Source organism: Anas platyrhynchos, chromosome 7, assembly GCF_047663525.1.
Source record: "Anas platyrhynchos isolate ZD024472 breed Pekin duck chromosome 7, IASCAAS_PekinDuck_T2T, whole genome shotgun sequence".
NCBI classification, from domain to species: domain Eukaryota; kingdom Metazoa; phylum Chordata; class Aves; order Anseriformes; family Anatidae; genus Anas; species Anas platyrhynchos.
In genome coordinates this window covers 29,824,282-29,842,852 of record NC_092593.1, presented here as the reverse complement: position 1 = coordinate 29,842,852, position 18,571 = coordinate 29,824,282, and the positions used below count along the sequence as shown (strand labels likewise).

The window sequence follows — 18,571 nt, the reverse complement described above, 5'->3', positions numbered from 1 at the left end:
GGTCTGCGAACAGCCTGTTCTTTGCCGTTCATTGGGTTTGAAATTATGGAGAAAAAAAAAAAAGCGAAGATCAGGAGGCGCATCCCTGAGCTCTTCACCTGAATCCCGCTGGGTTGAAATACACTTCTGTGTGGCTGTCTGCCCCTTCAGCCGCAGAGCCCAGCTCCCGGAGCGCTGCCACAGGGCGATTTTCCTGATGTTCCCACTGGGAAGAGGTTCAGCACTGGCTGCGTGGCTGTATCCTGAGCAGGCTGTATTGGTCACAGCAGCCTCCTTGCAGCTGTATCCTCAGTGGCTGGCGTTTGGATCCACTGGGGTCCCTTCCACCGACATCCCCTGGGGAGGGTGGAAAGTCCCACATTGGAAAACACAGCTGCAGGGGATGCCCAGGGCGCTCCGTGTCTGAGTTTGTTTTTCTGATGCTATGTACCTTAGGCTGCTCTCTTTTCTTTTTCTTTTTTTTTTTTTTTCTGCTTTCCTTTTTCACAGAATCACAGGAATGTTTGGGTTGGCAGGGACCTCAAAGCCCCCCAGTGCCACCCTTCAAGCAGAGCAGGCCCCATCCAGCCTAGCCTTGCGCACTGCCAGGGATGGGGCACCCACAGCTCCTCGGGGCAGCCTGGGACAGGGTCTCGCCGCCCTCAGAGCAAAAAATTTCTTCCTTAAATCTAACCCAAACCTCCCCTGGCTTTCCTGGGGCTTTCTTTGGAGAAGGATTTTTCAATACCGGCTTTCTGGGACGCGGCTCCGTCTCAGAGCTTTGTGGCAGCTGGTCTCATCCAGGAGAAAAACACGGCGGCCACAAAGCAAGCCTTTCTTCTGGCCATTGTGAGCGTTGCTTGGTTATCTCCAGGCAGGGGCTGCGGGCAGACAAAGTATTTACTGTCCCTGTGAGATGGCGATTACCTCCGTCAGCAAAACGTCTCTGTGCAGGGTGGCCTGTTTGTGTTCTGCCGGCTCTGGCCTTGACCAGCTTATCGTCCTGCGAGTTACGGGCAGCGTTGCTCAGTTCCCGGGGCTTATCGCGCCTGCTGTAGGCTGGGACGGGGGAAAGATGCCCTAGGATCGGGACGTGGGCGACAGATCTCTTCCCACATCTGCTACAGCCTTCCTGCGTGTCTTCTGGAGAAGTCTCCATCCCAGAAAAAAAGGCCCGCCGGGCAGCCCTCGTGCAGCCTACGTGTTCGCACGGCCGCTGCATACACAGCCTTGCGTTTTCTACATCCTGTTCAGCCAGCCTGGTAGTAAAAAACAAATGGATTTTTATTTTTTTATTAGCTGCTCAGAGTCCGAAAACACTACTGAGAAACAGCTCAGTGCGATCAGTAAGAGTTTCCAAGTAATTGTTCTCCTGCCTCATGCTGCTGCTGAGGTGTGGCCGGTGCTCCCTGGAGAGTGCCCGAGCTGCTCACAAGGAGCCTTTCCAAAATGCATAACGCAGCCCTGTTCCTGAAAGTTAATCACTGCAGAAAACGCTTTAATTAACTCAATTAGCCAGACAGTCCATCTGGACTCCTGCAGTGCTTCGTTAAATCCCACGAAACGAGGTCACAGCTCTACCCTGGGGAGGGGGGCGGCCTCCTTCAAGCCCTTCGGGGTTGTGCTGTGGGCTCCGACACGGAGCTGGTGGGATGGGCGATGGGTTTCTGCTGCCGCTGCTTTCCCAGCACTGTGGTACCTGCAGCAAAGAGGAAATGTTTTCCAGGGAGCGTGTAGGCATTAACAGAGACCCAGAGGGCTTCTAGTGAGATGCAGACGGGGTTGTCATTGCAGCCGATGCAATGCCACAGCCTTGCGGTGGTGAGTGAGAATGTCCTCGCCGCTGCCCCAAATTACCTGGTTGAAAGAGCTCCTGTTGCAAACCTGCAGCTGAGATCCCTTGAACTCAAGGGGTTTGAAGGTCACCGACAGCGTTGGCCTCTGCTGCAGCTAGTGGGTGAGCAAGGCTTTTTGGGGGGCCTTTTTTTTTTTTTCTTTTCATCTGATATTAGCACCTTGCCCACCAAAGAGATGGGGGAGAAATGAATTTTGGTGGGCTCAAGCTTGCTGAGCACAGCAGGGCGACTGGACAGAGCAGCTAGTACCTCTCCTGCTCTACCTATTAATAGGAGCTGTTAAAATGTGAACCAAGTCCAGGATGCAGGGCATGGCCAGGCATGGAAACAGTGAGCAAAAAGCTTTAGCCCAGCACGCTGTTGGAGCAGAGGAATGCAGGACCCTACAACAGAGATTTGGGGAGGAGGGCAAGCATTTAACCCCCTCTGTGTTTTCCCTGCAGCAAGGGTGACCTTTCTGTCCCAGCTTTACCTTGGTGTGTTGACCTCTGTTTTAAATGTGATGGGGAGAAGAGTTAATCTCATGTTACAAACATCCCTGGGGAAAGCTGCTTGCCATCCTACTGCTGCTGCCACATTTCCTGCTGCCTGGCCATGGTGGGAAGCCCCAGTGCAGCAAGGCAGTGATGCCTCCTGCAGCTTAAATGGGCTGCGGAGGTGGCCCTTGCCTGCAGAGCTGCATGTCCTGAAGGGTTTGAGGTCTGGCTGATAGCTCCGGGCTTGCTGTGCTGAGGGGGAAACTGAGGCACAGAGCACTGGCATTGCCCAGGGGCACTCTGATCCCAGGGTCAAACCCCGGGCTCTGCAGTTGCGGAGCCCATGCCACGAAAAATGGGCTCCAAAGTCACTTCAGAAACATATTCAGGGGGAAAAAATGTCACAGTGTCCTGTTCGCCCTACAGGCAGGCAAGATAAAAGGAATAAAAATCTTTGCAGTTTGGCCTAATTTTTAGTGAATTGTGAATGAAAAGCAGCGATGCCAGGGCTACATCAGATGGTCTGCTCGCTCGGAGGGGGTAGGGGAGGTGTTTTGCTTTTGAAAAGGGCAGGTGGTTCCTGGCTTAATGCTGCTTTAGGCAATTTAGCTTGCGAAAGCAGGGCAGGAGGTAATTCCCTGCATGTAGCCAGAGATGGGTTTCTGCTGCCAGGTGCAAATCCTGCTTACGGCTTCTGGGTGTGCATGTCGAGGAGGGGCTGGGGTTTTGATTCCTCCTGTTCCTTTGTTTTTGCTCGCTCTGCTGTGGGAGAGCCTGAGACGTAGGGGAAGAAATACTGGTGTGGCTGGCTGCTGGTGGCTGCTCGGCCGCCCTGCTCCGCTGGGGTGCTTGCTCGAAAAACGAGCGCTGCGGTGCCTAACTGCAGAGACCCCCAGGTCCACGCATCCCAAACCTGCTCCAGCAGGGCCACCCCGAGCAGGGTGCCCAGCCCCATGTCCCGGCGCCTCCTGAAGCTCCCCAAGGAGGAGCCCCCCCAGGCTCTGGGCAGCCTGTGCCAGGGCTGCGGCACCCGCCCAGCACAGCAGTGCTGCCTGGTGCTCAGAGGGAGCCTCCTGGGCTCCAGGCTGTGCCCAGGGCCTCTCGGCCAGGCCCTGGGCACCGCAGGATGGTGCATCCAGGTCCCTCTGCATGGCTGCATGGCCCTCTGGTCAATCTGCCACTTCCCCGAGTTCCGTGGCATCCACAAATTTACCAAGGGTGTGCTCTGCCCAGACGGTTAAAGAAGACGGTGTCCTGCAGACCATAGGGATGGGGTGGTGGGATTCGAGTAAGCCTGGCCCAGCCTGTGTTGTGGCAGCCTCTGCTCCGTGTTTGCCTTGTATCTGGCTGGCTGTAGGCTCAGAAGCAGAGGAAACGTGCTCTCTGGCAGAGACCCAGGCCATTCTCTTCTAGGGGCTCCACACCGGCCAGAGCTATTCTTAGTCACACCTCAGATAAAGCTGGGCCTGGGCCTGGGCCGCGCCGCTCCGCCGGGAGGGGAGAGGGAGGGCTGCACGCACGCAGCCGTCCTGCTGTAGGACAGGCTTCTGGCCCGTGTGTCGGACACAAACCGGCTGGTTTCAGCGAGATTAGTGGCTTTGACAGCAACCTGGCTGCTCTGGGTTGGAGCAGCACCCACCAGTACCCGGCCCTGTCCTGGCTGATGCTTGGGGACAGCAAGTAGGAAAACAGGAGTTGTTGGGGCTGCTGAGTCTGGGGAAAAGGAGGCTGTAGCAAGGAGGTGTCTCTTTTCTCAGAGGATATGAGGACACCTCAAATTGCACCAGGAGAGGTTTAAGCTAGATGTCAGGAAGGATTTCTTCACAGACAGGGTGGTCAATATTGGGACAGGCTGGTCCAGTGAGGTGGCGGAGTCCCCGTCCCTGGAGGTGTTTAAGAGAGGTGTGGTTGTAGTGGGCTTGGTAGTGTAAGGTGATGGTTGGACTTGGTGACCTGGCCTGTTGTCTGTACGAATTGGATGGATCCATCTGAAAATCTGTCTGGTAATTTGCGTTTCTTCCAATGCAGGACAGTCCCGAGCCTGGCACAGCGATAGGAAATCACCTATGTGTTTTTTCTTTGCATGCTCTCTTGGGATCAAAAGAGGTCCCTGCTCATCCCTCATCCCCCCAGCACTTTCAGGGCTGCTTCTTCCTCTGGTGCCTTGGGTAGCTTGTGGGGAAGGTGGAGGTGTTTGTGCAGGGTGAAGTGAGTCGCTTGGGAAGGGCTGGGGTCCCCAGTCTTCTGTCTGTGAATGGGTTATGGGGGAATCACTTGGACCCAGAGGTATACACCCAATTGTTAAAATTCCTATATAGTGCTGCAAGCACTTCTTCCTCCCTTTTGCCTTTCAGCATCATGAAAAAAGACACTTTTTACGCCTTTTTCACCACAAAAATGCAAGTTATGTTGGAGAAATTTAGAATGAGGTCTAGCTGATGATCAGATATCTAGCTGAGCAAGTCTTTGACTTCTGAACTAATACCTCTTAAATGAATAAAGCATTCATTTATTATACTTCTTCTGTAGTAAAACTCTGGTCTGTAAGACTTAGAAATGGCTTTTTTGAACACCTCGGTATATTTATTTTATGCTGAATTACTAAAACATTGTTAGTTACCCTTTTGAAAACAGAGCTGGCAGTAGTAAACCCTAAATTTGAAAAATGCTTGCTCCCTGGTGAATGCACGCAGTGTTTCAGTTGATGTTCGTCATCAGGGCTCTGTGAGCTGTAAATGTAGTTTACTGGGATTGCACAGGGAAAACCCAGCTGAATTCCGTGTAAAAGCAGAACTGGCAAGGTTGTAAATGGTGGTGGAAGTTGCCTTCCTTTTGTTTTTCTTTTTCCCTTCTGGTCAGTGTAAGAAGGAAGTTTCTGTTTCTTTTCTGTTGATCGAGTACTTGTGTCGTTCTTCTAAATATAAAACTGTCCTAGTGCATCAGCCGTGCCTTTGTTTTCACATCTTTTATGTGTTACTTCAAATAAGTTTTGATTAGGGAAAAAAAAAAAAAAGAGATTAAGTCTCTCTGCATTGGTTTGATATAGAGACTCAGTTTTCCCATCAAGAGCATATCTAATTCTGCCTGTCCGTGTCTGGGTGCTCTGATGCATTTTATTATTATTTTTTTGTTGTTGAGGGGACTTTGGTGTGACCAGAGGGCTGCAGCAGCTCCTTGCAGCTCAGGAAAGGGAGTAATTAATGGCCACGTTAGCCTTAACACCCTGTCGTAGCTCCGGTTGTGTAGGTCAGTTGGTAAAGACGGCCATGGATGGTGTCGTGGCATGTTTGTTGCACCTGCACGTTGTCATCTCTAGCCAAGAGCCTGTTGCCAGAATTCAGCCTGCTCCTAGATCCCAACCCATAGATAGGGAGCCTTAAATAGGGAGCTACAGTTAAAATACAAATACAGCAATGGGTATTAAAGCAGCTGTGAAGCAGAGCTAGCACTGCACTGCTCGGACTGGCGTTGCTTTCCATAAAAATCAATCAACGGAGTAAGTTCTTCACTGCAAATGACCATTGCTCAATTGACACAAGGAAGTTATCTGTCCATAAGTATGTTCATTACTTTTTTTAACCAATTTTAACTGTTAGTTTCTAAAATAAGGTGTTCCTCCAGAGACAAAGGATGAGAATTGGGTTTTCTGCATCCCACGGGATGGCTGTCAGTAACAGCTTTGTCTGTTTTTTTTCTCAAATATGGGTGCTTTTGTGTTGGCTTCAGACAACCCTGTACCACGCCGGAGTCTGTTAGCTCTACTTCACCCCTACTTCAAGCCGCAATAATCTGAAATTTGACGGTGTAGTCTGTTACCATAGAAATCTCAGTGGGGATAAATTTAGCGCTCCGCTTTCAGGCTCGAGCAGGGGAGCTGCGAGCAGCTTGCCCAGGTTGCTTGCAGCCTCGCATCTTGGGCGGCTTTCCTCGCTCTGATGGCAAGCAGCAGATGAGGAGTCAGGGCAGGAACATCTTCCAGCCTTGCCCGGGGCTGTCTTTTCTGAGAAAGCAACGAGTGAATAACTTGTCCTTCAGAAACGCTTCTTTAAGTGGGGAAAAGCCTTCGTGGGCTTCCCATGCCTTTCAGGTGCTGTTTTAATTTTGCCCACTGACTAACGCTGTAAAGATCATGTCCAAGATTCAGCCCTGCTTCGTCCAGGAGCAAGAGAGATTTTGAGCGTGTTGCCAAATGTTTGGAAATGGCTATTTCTGTGCCTGAATATCCTGCTAAAGACAGGCTTCCTCCCCCAAAATGCCTCACCCCAGAGGAGGGGGGCTGCTGGAGGCTACATCCCAGCATGGAGAAGCAGCGCGGCTTTCACATTGCACTCCGAGAAGTTGCACGGGATGGACCTGCAGTGTCATTTCATACCACATTAATTTCGAGCGCTTTGAGAGCAGCCAGGCAGGGGCCTGGTGCGTTTCAACTAAACCAAAATTTTAACACTTCAAAGTGCGTACCTTTCTTTGCAGGTGAACCCTTCCAGAAATGCTCTGGTCTGAATATAATGAAATTGGTTTCTTATCAGCTATCTGACCTCCGATGATGAGATCAAACAGCTTTTACCTGACGCGACTGAAACAGCAAACTCTGATGCACAGGGGTGTGGGTTGTGTTATTATTACTTTTTTTTTTTTTTTTTCCCCCTCATGGCACTATTGATGTTATGGAAGTGCTTTGAGGCACTGATCAGATTGTATCTGGCATCCCTGACCCCTGGGTTGTGCTCCCCCCTGGTTAATTTGCAGGTTGCCTAAAGCCTCCGTGCAGTTTCGCAAGGTTTTCATTTAAGGGATAACTGTAATTAAATGATTTCAAGAAGCCATGGTATTTGCTCTTCTGTTGCATAAACAGAGGGTTGTTTTGGCTTATCTTAAACCTGCTGGCTGACAGAGCTTGTGTCTGCACCTGGGAAGCTTTGTTGGTTAAAATGCCGTGCGTGGATGAGCTCTAATCTAAATTAAGGTAAGAACTCGGCTGCTGAAATCCACCTGAAGCCAGCCACGTGGTCTTTTGTGCCCATGTAATGAGCCTGGTGTTGAAAGCACGCTCAGGATTGAACCAGCAGTGCTTTCCTGGACAGGTATGCGACTCGCTGGAATTGTAGATGAGATTAAATTGAAAGAACAGGGCCAAGAGGGGTGTTTAACAGCCTCTGCTCCTCAGCAGGAAGAAGCAGGGAAAAGAAGGCCTTCCTGGTGCGAATTTACCACGCAGCCACTGAGAGGAGAAAGCACAGGGCAAGCGACGCTGACCAAGTTAGCAGAAGTACAGACAGTTTACAGCTTTTTGCAGCACATCCTAATCCTCGCCCTGGGTCTGAGCAGATGCCTGCCCTCACGTCTAGTTCTTCCACCTCGGGCTGCATGCCTGCCCTTCAGAGGAATGGCAGAACGAGCTGTGGGGCTGCTTTCCAGGCATCTTACTGCTCTGAATGAGCTTTTCAGCATGGGATCACGGGCCAGGGTTGAGTCAAGCACGGAGCAGGAACCTGTATTCTGGTTTAGCAGAGTGTTTTCTTCCTTGCTTTCATGCAAGAGACTGTCAGCTCCAGCAAACGGTTAAGCTGCTTAAAACCAGGTGTCATGGGGAATCTGCCTGGGATATGTTTACTGAGGCAGAGTGCTTAAAAATGCTGTTTTGAGGGAATTCATTGCAATGTGCTGATTGCATTTGTTTCTGCCTAATTCAGGCTTGTGATAGATTTTGGCTCCTGTCAGCATTTTCAGCATAGCTGAAAGCATCGTGTAATCCACCAGCAGATCAGTACCTGGGCTAATCAACAAGGTGTGTAAGAACATTAAATCAAGGTTAAGCTTTTGCACGAGCTCATCACTCGAGTGAGTTCTCCTGTATGATAATCCAAAGAGGTTTTATTCATTAGTGTGAGGAGCTGGCTGCTAGGTGCTGGCTGTGGAGGCAGTGAGCTGGGAACGAAACCCCTCTTTTTTTTTTATTTTTTTTTTTTATTTTTTCCCCGAAGGAAGTTCCCAAATGATTCTTCAAAATAGGTCAGCGGCCAGCCCAGCTGACTTTGGGGCTGAATCTGGCTACCTGCTTACAACGTCCTCTATGTGGGGGCTGCTGTGGGGCCATCCTAGGATGTGGTACCTCTGGTCTTGAGTAAAACCTTTTCTTTTCAAGTGCAGCAGCTCAGGTAAGTCCAGAGGACCACGCAGGATGGACTTTCAGCCTGTGAGATATGTCCTGGCTGGGCAGAGAGCTGCATAGAGTTGTTTCTGCATCAGTCTGGGGGAAAAGATGGAGTGTAAGTGAGGGGCTAGCTCATCTCCGGAGCTTTTGGCTCAAGGAAAGCCTTTCACAGTGCTTCAAGCTTCCACATTTCAGTTTACCAGCTTGCTGCCATGGTTAAAAGGGTGGCCACGGCAGCACAGTGATGTGACTTTGTGGGTGCACTTGCTTGCCTTGGCATGTCCTATGCCAGAAGGCACGTTTCTGGCTGCCCTTTGCCTGCTCTTTCTGAGCATTGCCCTGAGATTGCATGGGGAACCGTGAGGAGCATCTCTTCCACATGAAAAAAAAGACCCCAAAGATCATCAGGGCCAACCATCCTCCTCTTCTAAGGCATCAGATAAAAGATTGTGAGCCACAGAGGGGATTTCTGCTGACAGACAAGGCCGTCTCTTCCTTAAAAGTGTCTCCCTGTAGTCAGTGGCTGGATTGCACCTCTGGAAATCTGGGTTTCACTCCTCCTTTGTCATAGGTTCCCTGTGTTGGCTTGTTCTGAGGCCTGGACTGGCTCAAATATCAGTTCCCCCTTTTCTGAAAGGTCGATTGTTCCTTGCTGTTGGCTCTGAGCAAACCTCAGGAGCTTCAGCCGCCGGCAGAGCTCTTGGACTTGCGAAGACCTTTGTAGGGGCTTGCAAAGACCTCGGAGAGGCTTGCAAGGGCTGGAAGGAAGAGCTGCTGCTGTTCCCGACCCCTGCAAAAGCCGCTGGCTGCTAACAGCACTGAGCAAAACCCATCTCTTCATTCCAAAGCAGGGACACCATGCCCCAAATTGCCATGCTGCCGAGCTGAATGCAGGTAACGAAGCTGGTGCGGAGAGCAGGGAAAGTTGCCCGGGTGCTTACGAAGAGGCAGCGCCCGGTGTGCTCCTGAAGTGCTGGCTCCTCGCCCTCCTCTGCCCCAGCAAACGTCCTCCGGGCGCAAATAGGGAGGGTGGCTTCGTGCTGAAGCTGCTAATTGGTGCCTCGCAGCAGCGATTCCCGGAGCCGCCTCTGCTTCGTTGCATTGCTGCTCGGCTCTGCACGTTCACAGGCACCGTCCTGGGCTCCCGTTTCCTTTGGGGATTTTATATGGGGGTTTGTGGCTTCTCTGTTTAACCCCTGGGAGCTCTGCGCTGGGTGTGATTTGGGATTTTCATGCTCTCCATGGTCCCCGTGAGGACTTGGTTGGAAGAACCTCCCTGCTCTTGTGGAGGAGGCTCCGTCTGCATCTGTGCAAAAAAAAACAAAACAAAAAAAACAACACGGACTTTCCCACCTGAATTAGGAAGTGCTTTTCCCTTGGAAGATGTTTGATTTGCCCACCCGCCCCAGCCCTGCTCCAGCAGGGCCACCCCGAGCAGGGTGCCCAGCCCCAGGTCCCGGCGCCTCCTGAAGCTCCCCAAGGAGGAGCCCCCCCAGGCTCTGGGCAGCCTGTGCCAGGGGCCCAGCACAGAGACGCTGCCTGATATTTAGGCAGAAAAAAACATCCCAAGGCTGCCTGGGGGCCGCTCTCCAAGCTGAGCACCCTCTGAGCTGGACTTTGTGCTTTGCGTTTGCAGGGTTGGGGCTGGAAGCCGGGAGCGCTCGGTGGCGCAATGTGTTTCACAAACCCTCTCGGTGGGTTTGCTGTCAGCTCCCAGGCATCCTAACCTGGCTTTGGTGGCGTTTCAGTCCCCTCGCTGAATGCTGCAGCGGAGGTGAGCGTTGCTGGGGCAGTGGTTTCTCCTGGCTAGGTGGCTGGTTGCACGGGGAATGGATGGCGAAGGCAGTGGGGAGCTGTAGGGCTGGGGACCGAGCTTGGCAGGCGCTGCAGGGAAAGCTCTCTTACCCCAAAGACACCTGATCTGTATTTAGCCGCTTGCATCTCCGTCTCCAGCACTGACTTTCAATGAGACTCGTGCTCCAAAGTCATTGCTATAAAAGGAAGCTTTTCCTGTCCTTCCTTGCCTCGCTTGCAAAGGGTAACGCACCCGTTCGGGAGGCTGCAGCGGGTTCCCTCTCCCTAGGTGCCAGCAGACACGGGGAACACGTCCTCAGCAATAATCACATTTTTTTTCCCCCTGCAGTGCCCCCCGTGCCCCCAAGAGCTGTGAGTCAAATTGCTTGCACGTGCCAAATTCCCATCCTTTGCGTGCTGGGGCTGGCAAAGAGCACCGTGCTCGGCAGGAGCCCTAAATGGGAGCAGCTTGCGGCGCTCGGCATGCCAGCATCCTCAGGAGGGGAGGAAGACGAGGGTGTGCAGCATCGTCCTGCCATTCCTCTGGCTCCCTGCCGTCCCGTCCTTGCAGGCTGGATTTTTCCATAGTGCTTGGCACAGGCTGTGCTCCCTGGTCAGCACCGCTGCCGGCTGCCAGCATCGAGCCCCTGCTGCTCGGCACACAAAGTGGGATCAGCACGATCAGCAGGGTGGGCACGGATAACTATATATATATATTTTTTTCTTTCCAAATGTTCCAGTTTCTTATTTCTGTACCTGCACGTCAGAGGCGATCCGCAGCCTCCTCGCTGGGGCTGGGCAGGGTTTGTGCCGTGTTGCACGCAGCCTCCCAGGGTGGGACCTGAAGGAAACCCATGGGAGATGAGGGCACCGTGGGAGGGACTGGAGGTCCCTGTGTTCCTGCAAGTCCCTTCTCGTTTGCTGAAATAACTCGTTTTCTTCTCTCACGTCTCCCAGGAGTTGTTCCGGGGCGTACGTGAGTTCAGACAAACATGTTCTTTCTGGTACAAAGAGCTTGTGTTTTGTGTTGTCTTAAGGAGCGTTTTATCTTTGGTTGGGTTTTTTGTCTTTGTTTTTTTTTTTTTTTTTTGAAAGATGAAAGCATTGGCTGCGCAAACACAAGCGGTAAAGCAGAAGGAGGAGGTAACAGAAAGGTGACAAACTTGGGAATCACCAGGGTATGTGGCCTGAGATGCTTGGGCCAGGCTTCTAGAGAAAAAAAAACAGCAGGCAGCTCTTCCTTACCAGCAGGGCTCAAAGTGCCTTACAGAAGAGGCCAGGCAGGCAGGGGGCGAGATGCTTTGCCCCCAGGACTCCTGCCCAAGGTCAGCAGCAAGCAAGAAGCCGGGATTCACTGCAGCGTGCTGGCTGCCAGGCCCTGCTGCCGTGGCGGTGGCACCAGGGGGAGGTCCACTATACTTACAGTAGCAGTGACAGAAGCAACATTTTCGGTGAATTTTTTGCCTAGGATGAACGTGCTCCATGGGTAGCTACGGAAAATTAATTTCTGTCTACAAAGAGTTAAATTCACTTGCCTTTAAATAATGCTGACTGCGTTTTAAAACTTCCAGAACCACTTCTGTTGTATTTGTTGTTTTTTTAGGAGAGCTAGGGGGATCTTGACTTTGGTAAATAAAAGGTAAATGGAAAAATAATTAGCAGCAAGTGACTGGGGTTGGTCTTGGCTTTGGTGTGGGAAGCTGGAGGAGGATGATGAGCGATGGATTACGAGCTCTTTCTTCTCTGGGGGTCTGTGCAGCCAGAAGGGGAAGGTTCCCCAAACTTTTTCCCGTGAAGGATTTGATGGGCTTTTTATTATTACCCAGGAAGAACACGCCTGCGAGCACAGCAGTTTGTGCATCATCCTCCCCACCACCCTTTGGCAGCCTGCTGCCCTTCGTTTGGCTGCCTGTGGAAGGTCCTGGCTCCATCTCCAGCCCCGTGCTTGGTACCGGGCAGCCCTGCGAGCCCTCCCTCTTATCAGCAAAAATTCTCAGCAGGCTTGTGCGTTTTGCCCCATGCCTGGGGATGCTCCCAGGAAGCCACCCCTGGGCAGGGAGCAAATCCTGCTACCTGCCCTCAAGGATTTGGCTTCTGTGTGCTTCCGAGCTGTTATTGTATTTCTCTGCCCGCAGACGTGGGGATTAGACCGCCGATGAGGATTTTTCCCGAAATTGCTTTTCTGCACTAATCCAGTTTAGCCTGGCTGGGATGCCTGTGCTACGCCTTTGCTTCATAGTTCAGCGGTGATTAAATTCCCTAGATAAGATATGGGCCTCTTTGTCAATCCGGCATGAGAATAAGGCTTAAACAGAGGTGCCGAGCCGGGGAGGCTCAGCTGATGGCAGAAATAACTGCGGTGTGCAGCCAGAGGTGGACGTGGACTTTAATCCCTCCGGTATCGGCTTGGTGTGACAGACGGGGCTATAACGGGGGGGGAGGATGGGGCTCGCTGCTGCCGTCCCCATCGTGCCACCATCAGACCGGGCTGGGCAGGAGGGTGGGCACCGGGGTCTGTGGGGTGGATAAAAAGCAAGAGGGGAGAGCACAGAGGAGCAGGAGCAGGCTGGGCTGGGGCTTGGTTTCCGGGCTAAGCCACCCCTCCCGACGAGGAGCAGCATCCGCTGCAGGGAGCGGCGTCTCCCCGTCCTGGGTCCTGGTCCCCTGCTGCCACCGGGGGCTCGATGCTGCTCCTCATTCCGCTCACCACCAGAGCCCCCAGGTCCCACAGAGGGGAGATCCAGGAGCAGGCATTCCCCAAATGGCTCTGATTCAAGACCCGGGAGATCCTGCTGGCCGGGGACAGCACGTGGAGGTAATTAGCCCTGAGAAACCGCGAGGAGAGGAGCGTGGTGAGGGTCTGGTGTTTGCCTGTCCCGCCTGGGTGTTGTCCCCACCAGACAAAACTTATTTGTAGCCCCAGCTGATGCAAAGCTGAGTCTGGTCGGAGAGTCGCTGTCGCCAGCCGCCGTGTTGATTCTCGGAGGGGTGAGTCACAGGATGTGAGTCCAGAGGCTCGTGATGTCCCCCGGGCGCAGAAATCCAGCGGGCAGGGTGGGGAGGAGGCGGCAGCTGCTGTCACCCCGTGGAATGTCAGCACAAGGAGCTGTGCACGGGGAAAGCAAGCTTGTTTTCGTGCTGGTGGTTGGCATTGGATTTTTTGCCTTTCCCTTCTGGGAGGAGCAAACTGGCACGAAAAGTGGATGCAGGGGCTTTGGAGCTGGGTGTGTGTTGAGGTACCATCATCTTCCTCGCTTGCACAGGGCGAAGTGGTCGCACTGGGCTCCTCGCCTCGTCCCCGCATGCTGCCAGACAAGGACGTACACAGGGGGAAAAGGTCTTCACTAACTCGCCCCCCGTTTCCTTTCCTCCACTCATTAAGGATGCTGTTTATTGCTGTGGGACAACAGATGGACCTGTGTTGGTTTTTTTGTCCTATTCTATATTTAAAGTGCTTTCAGAGGAGTTTGCAGCCCATTGTGTCTCAGTCCTGGCTATAGAAGTGACTTCAAACAATTCCTGCCACGGCAACCCAGCACCTGCCTGTCCCCTTTTATTCTCACCTAGTCCAGGTTTGAAGGAGCAAGCTTATTCCTGCTGATTTGTTTTGTCCTGGCTCTGCATTCAGAATCAGCCCTGTTCCTCTCCTGGGAGCTGTCAGCTCCAAAACATTAAAAAAAAAAAAAAAATCCCTAAAAATTGCAGTGGGGTGGGTGCACCCACATCCTTCTGTGCGTTGCTACATCCAGAGCAAGATCCTGCATTAGGGAGAGGAAATGGCTTTTCATAATCAGTCATTTTTAATGTACATTCTTGCTGTCTTGTGAGATTTGGGATGCATGTAGGGCTTATTTTCCCAGCTGTTTCTCTGCACAATCACATCTGGCACAGCCCTTTAGCATAAAGCTTCCCATGTAGTGGTTATGGGAAGGCGGGGAGGGGGAGCATCCCTCCCTGCACATTCCAGGCACTGCGAGGCTCGTGGGTGATACTGAAAATATTTGGCACTGGACTACCAAGCAGGTATTTAAAAATGTATTCATGGCTCACACTTTAATTCTCAGGAAAGCCACTTATCTATGACTGGTTTCTTTCTTGCTCAAGAAGCCTTCGTGCAGTGCTCCCCACGCAGGGACAACCTTTGGGCTGTCAAAGTATTTGTTTAGTCTGGCTTTTCTTTGTTTGCTTTTAAGAGGATTGTATGCGAGAATTGCTAAAATTGGGGAAAATTTGCCACTTTAGGTGTTTGTGTGACGATGATGCTGCACATCTAGAGCTGGAGTTTGTGCCTGTGTGGAGCCAGAGGGCTTTAACCCTGCAGCCCGGCAGCAGAACCCCTACAAGACCCTACCAAGTTTCTGTGGGGTTTGCAGGGGCAGAACCCAGGGTGTGCAAACCCCTCTCCCTCCAGAGTGCTCCAGCAGGACCCAAAACAACTCTTCTCCGAGGGAAAAGTGTTTGTAGAAAAGTTCTCCCTTTCCTTTCAGTCTGGAGCCTCCTGCATCCTTACCCCAACTGCATTCCTGGCATACCAGCCCCGGGATGGCTTCTGAAGTGTCTGGAGCAGGCTGGAGTATCTCCTGCTCAGACTCTCCCGCCTGGGATGCAAATTTCCTCTTTCTACATTCCAGAAAAGGGCACCGAGTCCTTCCGGGCTTGCTTCTCCTCACCCTGCCCACTGGTGTAATAGCAGCCAGCTGCAGCCCGGCAGTTGCTTGCCTTCATGTTTCCTTTATCTCCATATCCCCAGCAGAGCTCTACCGTCTGAGGAATTTGGGTTTGGGAGTTATTTTCTGCTTGATCTGGTTTGCAAGCAAGGGAAAAAACTTGTATGGGGCGGGGAGGAAGGGAGAACAATGTTAGGAGGGGATTAAAAGCCCTTTGGGGTGCTGAGCTCAAGCAAGGGAATTTGGGTTTGGATAGAGCTTTTGATTGCGGAGGGCTTTCTGTTCGGAGCTGGTGGTGCTCTGTAGCTCCTGGCCTTCCTGGCCACCCTCCAAGCTCCAGAGCAGCCCTGGTGACACCAGCGGAGGGATTGCCAGTGCTTGCATCAGCCACCGTGTTTGTGGTCAGAGGGCCGGCGTGTTCTGCAGGCAGCAGGAAATGGGTTAATTTTTCCCTTGGCTCTAGTGCAGCCGTGTGTCTGTTCTTCCACACTGTTTAACCCTGTAGAGTATTTTTGCAAGTGTTTCTGGAAAAAAAAAAAAAAAGTGGCTGCTGGAGCTTCCTGCCATGTGGGTTAATCCCCAGATCCCATGGCAGTAGACATCTCTGGCAAGTACCCACTTACCAGCCTGGAAACTCTGCAAGAAGCCACCGGAGAGGAAGGCTTAGCCTCATCCTCTGCTGCTCGGGATCCGCTAGCATCTATGGGATACCAGAGCCAGCACACGGGGATGTGGTTTTGAGGTGACTTCGGAGAGTGACTCTAATAAGCCACCAGCTCCGCAGGCTTGAGCAAGTCATGCGGGAGGGTAGAAATGCCACCCCATTACCTCCTCCGCGTGGCCAGCTGCGATGCCAGCGGCGTGGGCATGGCCCCAGAGCTGCATGTGATGGCTCGGCAGCTGGTGTTGCCCTGTGCTGCCCTGCTGGAGAGCACAGCTTTCAGAGAAACTGCCTGAGACCTCAGCCACAGCCTTTTTGTCATCGTCTTGTTGCTTGGTGACTTTGTAAGGGAGTCTCCTGGGGCAGCATTGTGCTGTTTGCAGGACAAGGTGCTTTCTGTACTTGCTCTCAGCACCCTGAAATCCATTTACACTTTGGGTCTGGTAGATGTGTGTGAAATGGGGAAAAGATAAGAGATCAGGGAAGAGGAGGGCAGTGTGAAGCCAGGTGGTGGAGGAGAACAGGCTTTGTGACAGAGGAAGAGGTCTGCATTTGTGGGTGCTGTCCCAGCCTGGTTGTGTCTCTGGACAGTCCCATTGGGGAGGGCTGGGAGAAGAAGGGCTGCAAAGGGGTGTGCACAGACTGTGCAATATTTGTGAGATCTGTCTGGCACCTTGGGAGCAGCTTCTTGAAGCAGGGACTTAAAGCATATGACAATATGACCCTGGACATGGTCCTGGGCAGGCTGCTTCAGCAGGGGGATGGACCATGTGTCCTCCAGAGGTCCCTTCCAACCTTCATCAAATCCTTCTGTGATTCTCTGATATGAGGAAGTCCTCCTGAATCAGCACTGTAGGGTTGGCATGCAGGTGCGGAGAGATTATGGCTTTTTCCCCGGAGTGCTTTTTTGATAAACAAATGGGAAAGGGAGGATGCAGCTGCCCTGAGTCAGCCTGAGGCTGAAGCTGTGGCACGTGTTAATCTCGCGTCTTGCAAGGTGCGCCGTGTGGGTGTCGTGCCGAGAGCTGGAGGCTTTGCTAACGTGCTGGGCTTTGTTTTTGTCCGCAGGCTGCTTCCCCAGGGCGCTGTGGTGACAGCGGGGTCTGCAGAGAGGCCATGACCACCTAGCAGCCCCCAGCCCTGGGCATCTCGGCGGGCTCGAGATGGCGGCGCAGAGGATCCGGGCAGCCAACTCCAGCGCCCTGCCGCGCTGCAAGTCGGAGGGGACGCTCATTGACCTCAGCGACAGCTTCTCGGAAAGCAGCCTGTGCGACGTCAAAGGTGCGGGGGCCCAGTGGGCCAGCAGGGGTCACAGCCCCCCGGGACGGGACACGTATTGACCTGGGGCCACCTTGTCACACGCAGGAGAAGAAATGGCTTCTCCAGACAAAGCCAGTGACAAGGCAATTGCAAAAAACAACAAGGGTTGTTTTCCCTTCCCCAGAACAGGTTGTTTGTGTAATCCTTTTGTTTCCTTTTGTCGTTTTTTTTTAAGCTTTATTTACTTTACCTAGCCTAATAGTTGCATTCAAATGAGAGAGAAATTAGATGGATCCCAAGAAGTAACTCCAGGTGGAGGTAGAAGTTAGTACGTGCTGAGGGTCTTTAAAAATAGACATGCACGAAAGTGATTGTTTTTGCACAAGGGGCAAGAAGAGACCAGAACATCAAATGCTCTTGCTTTAGTTTGTTTTTAATATGAAAATAGGAATTACTCACATCCTATTACTCATTACTCATTCTCATGAGGGAAGTGATTGTCCCGCTCCGCTCTGCACTGGTGCGGCCTCCCCTTGAGCACTGTGTGCAGTTTGGGGCATCGCAGCATAAAAAGGACATAAAACTATTGGAGAGTGTCCAAAGGAGGGATACAAAGATGGGGAAGGGTCTAGAGGGCAAGACATATGAGGAGTGGCTGAGGTCCCTTGGTTTGTCCAGCCCAGAGCAGAGCAGGCTGAGGGGAGGCCTCATGGCGTTCAAGGCCGCAGTTCAAGAAGCGTTTGGAAGCGTGTTCCCGGCAGCTCTGCAGATGCGGGCGGTTTCAGCAGAAGTGAAACCGTGTCCTGGGGCTTGGCTTTGCATCACCGCTTCAAACAACATGGTCCTGGCAAGATTAAGTGGCCCAAGCTGAGGAGCCTCTTCAAAGCACCGAGGAGAGATGCTGCTTTCTAGAAAAACATTGCTTTTACCAATGGCACCATGTGGGCTGGCCACAGGACCAGGAGCATCCCCAGGGAGCAACTGCAGGTAGCCCTGCACCATGCTTCTCTCCAGCAAACAGCTCGGGCTGTTAGAGCTAAATTAACAGCCGCTTCCTGCCAGGGTGGCAAAATAGTTTCAGTGCAGAGTTTATATATAGTTTAACACTGAATAAATGTCCTCACAACTTGCCTTACCTGCTGGCGGAGGTTGGGCGGGGGAAGTGAGTTAATGATGAATTATTTAGTTAGTACAAACTCTTCTTTTTCCAATATCTGAATCCTAGAGTCCTTATAGCTAAACGCTGTTATTTGCTCCTCAGTTGCTATGTATTTCAATAGTGGTATTGTGAATTGTGCCATAGCTGTACCGAGCCTATTCTTTTGATTTCCATGTTCTATGTAGGGCTGTCAGGCATTCTGACATTCTGTGTTTTCCCTTTTCTCGTAGTTTTTGTCCAAGAAGTGCTGCTTGCCTGCAGGTAGTGCCCAGAGGGATGAGCAGTCTGTTCTGCTGTCGCTTTGTCTCTGGGATTTTAGGGGCTTCCTGTCTTTCTTAAATCCCCCTTTTCCCTCCAGACAGCTCTCAAGCCTATTGTAGCAGATGGTTTCCCAGTTCTCTTGCTGCTCTGTATTTGAGAAAATCCATCTCTTTTCCCTCTCTCCCCCATGGTATTGTTTTTTTTGGGTCTGTCTCACGAGATAATGGACATTTGAATACTGATATAACATTATCTCCAGCTTATTTCTTGTGATTCTTAGCAGAAGTATGTCCTAAATGTGAGA

The 18,571-nt window shown here is 52.1% G+C and overlaps 1 protein-coding gene across 10 annotated transcripts in view; it reads left to right on the top strand.

Moving 5' to 3' along the window:
• Positions 1-18,571, top strand: part of SH3BP4 (SH3 domain binding protein 4) — a 78,432-nt gene that overhangs the window by 44,455 nt on the left and 15,406 nt on the right. For 4 of the 10 annotated variants that reach the window (XM_072041183.1, XM_072041178.1, XM_072041184.1 and 1 more), the window contains one exon: positions 16,656-16,868. In XM_072041183.1, the coding sequence (XP_071897284.1) occupies positions 16,751-16,868 (118 nt within the window). In that variant the 5' untranslated portion in view covers positions 16,656-16,750. Of the gene's footprint in view, positions 1-10,101; positions 10,240-12,520; positions 13,075-13,200; positions 13,248-14,192; positions 14,283-16,655; positions 17,037-18,571 lie in introns of those variants that run through there. The other 6 variants (XM_072041180.1, XM_005022511.6, XM_072041179.1 and 3 more) reach the window with 6 other exon arrangements.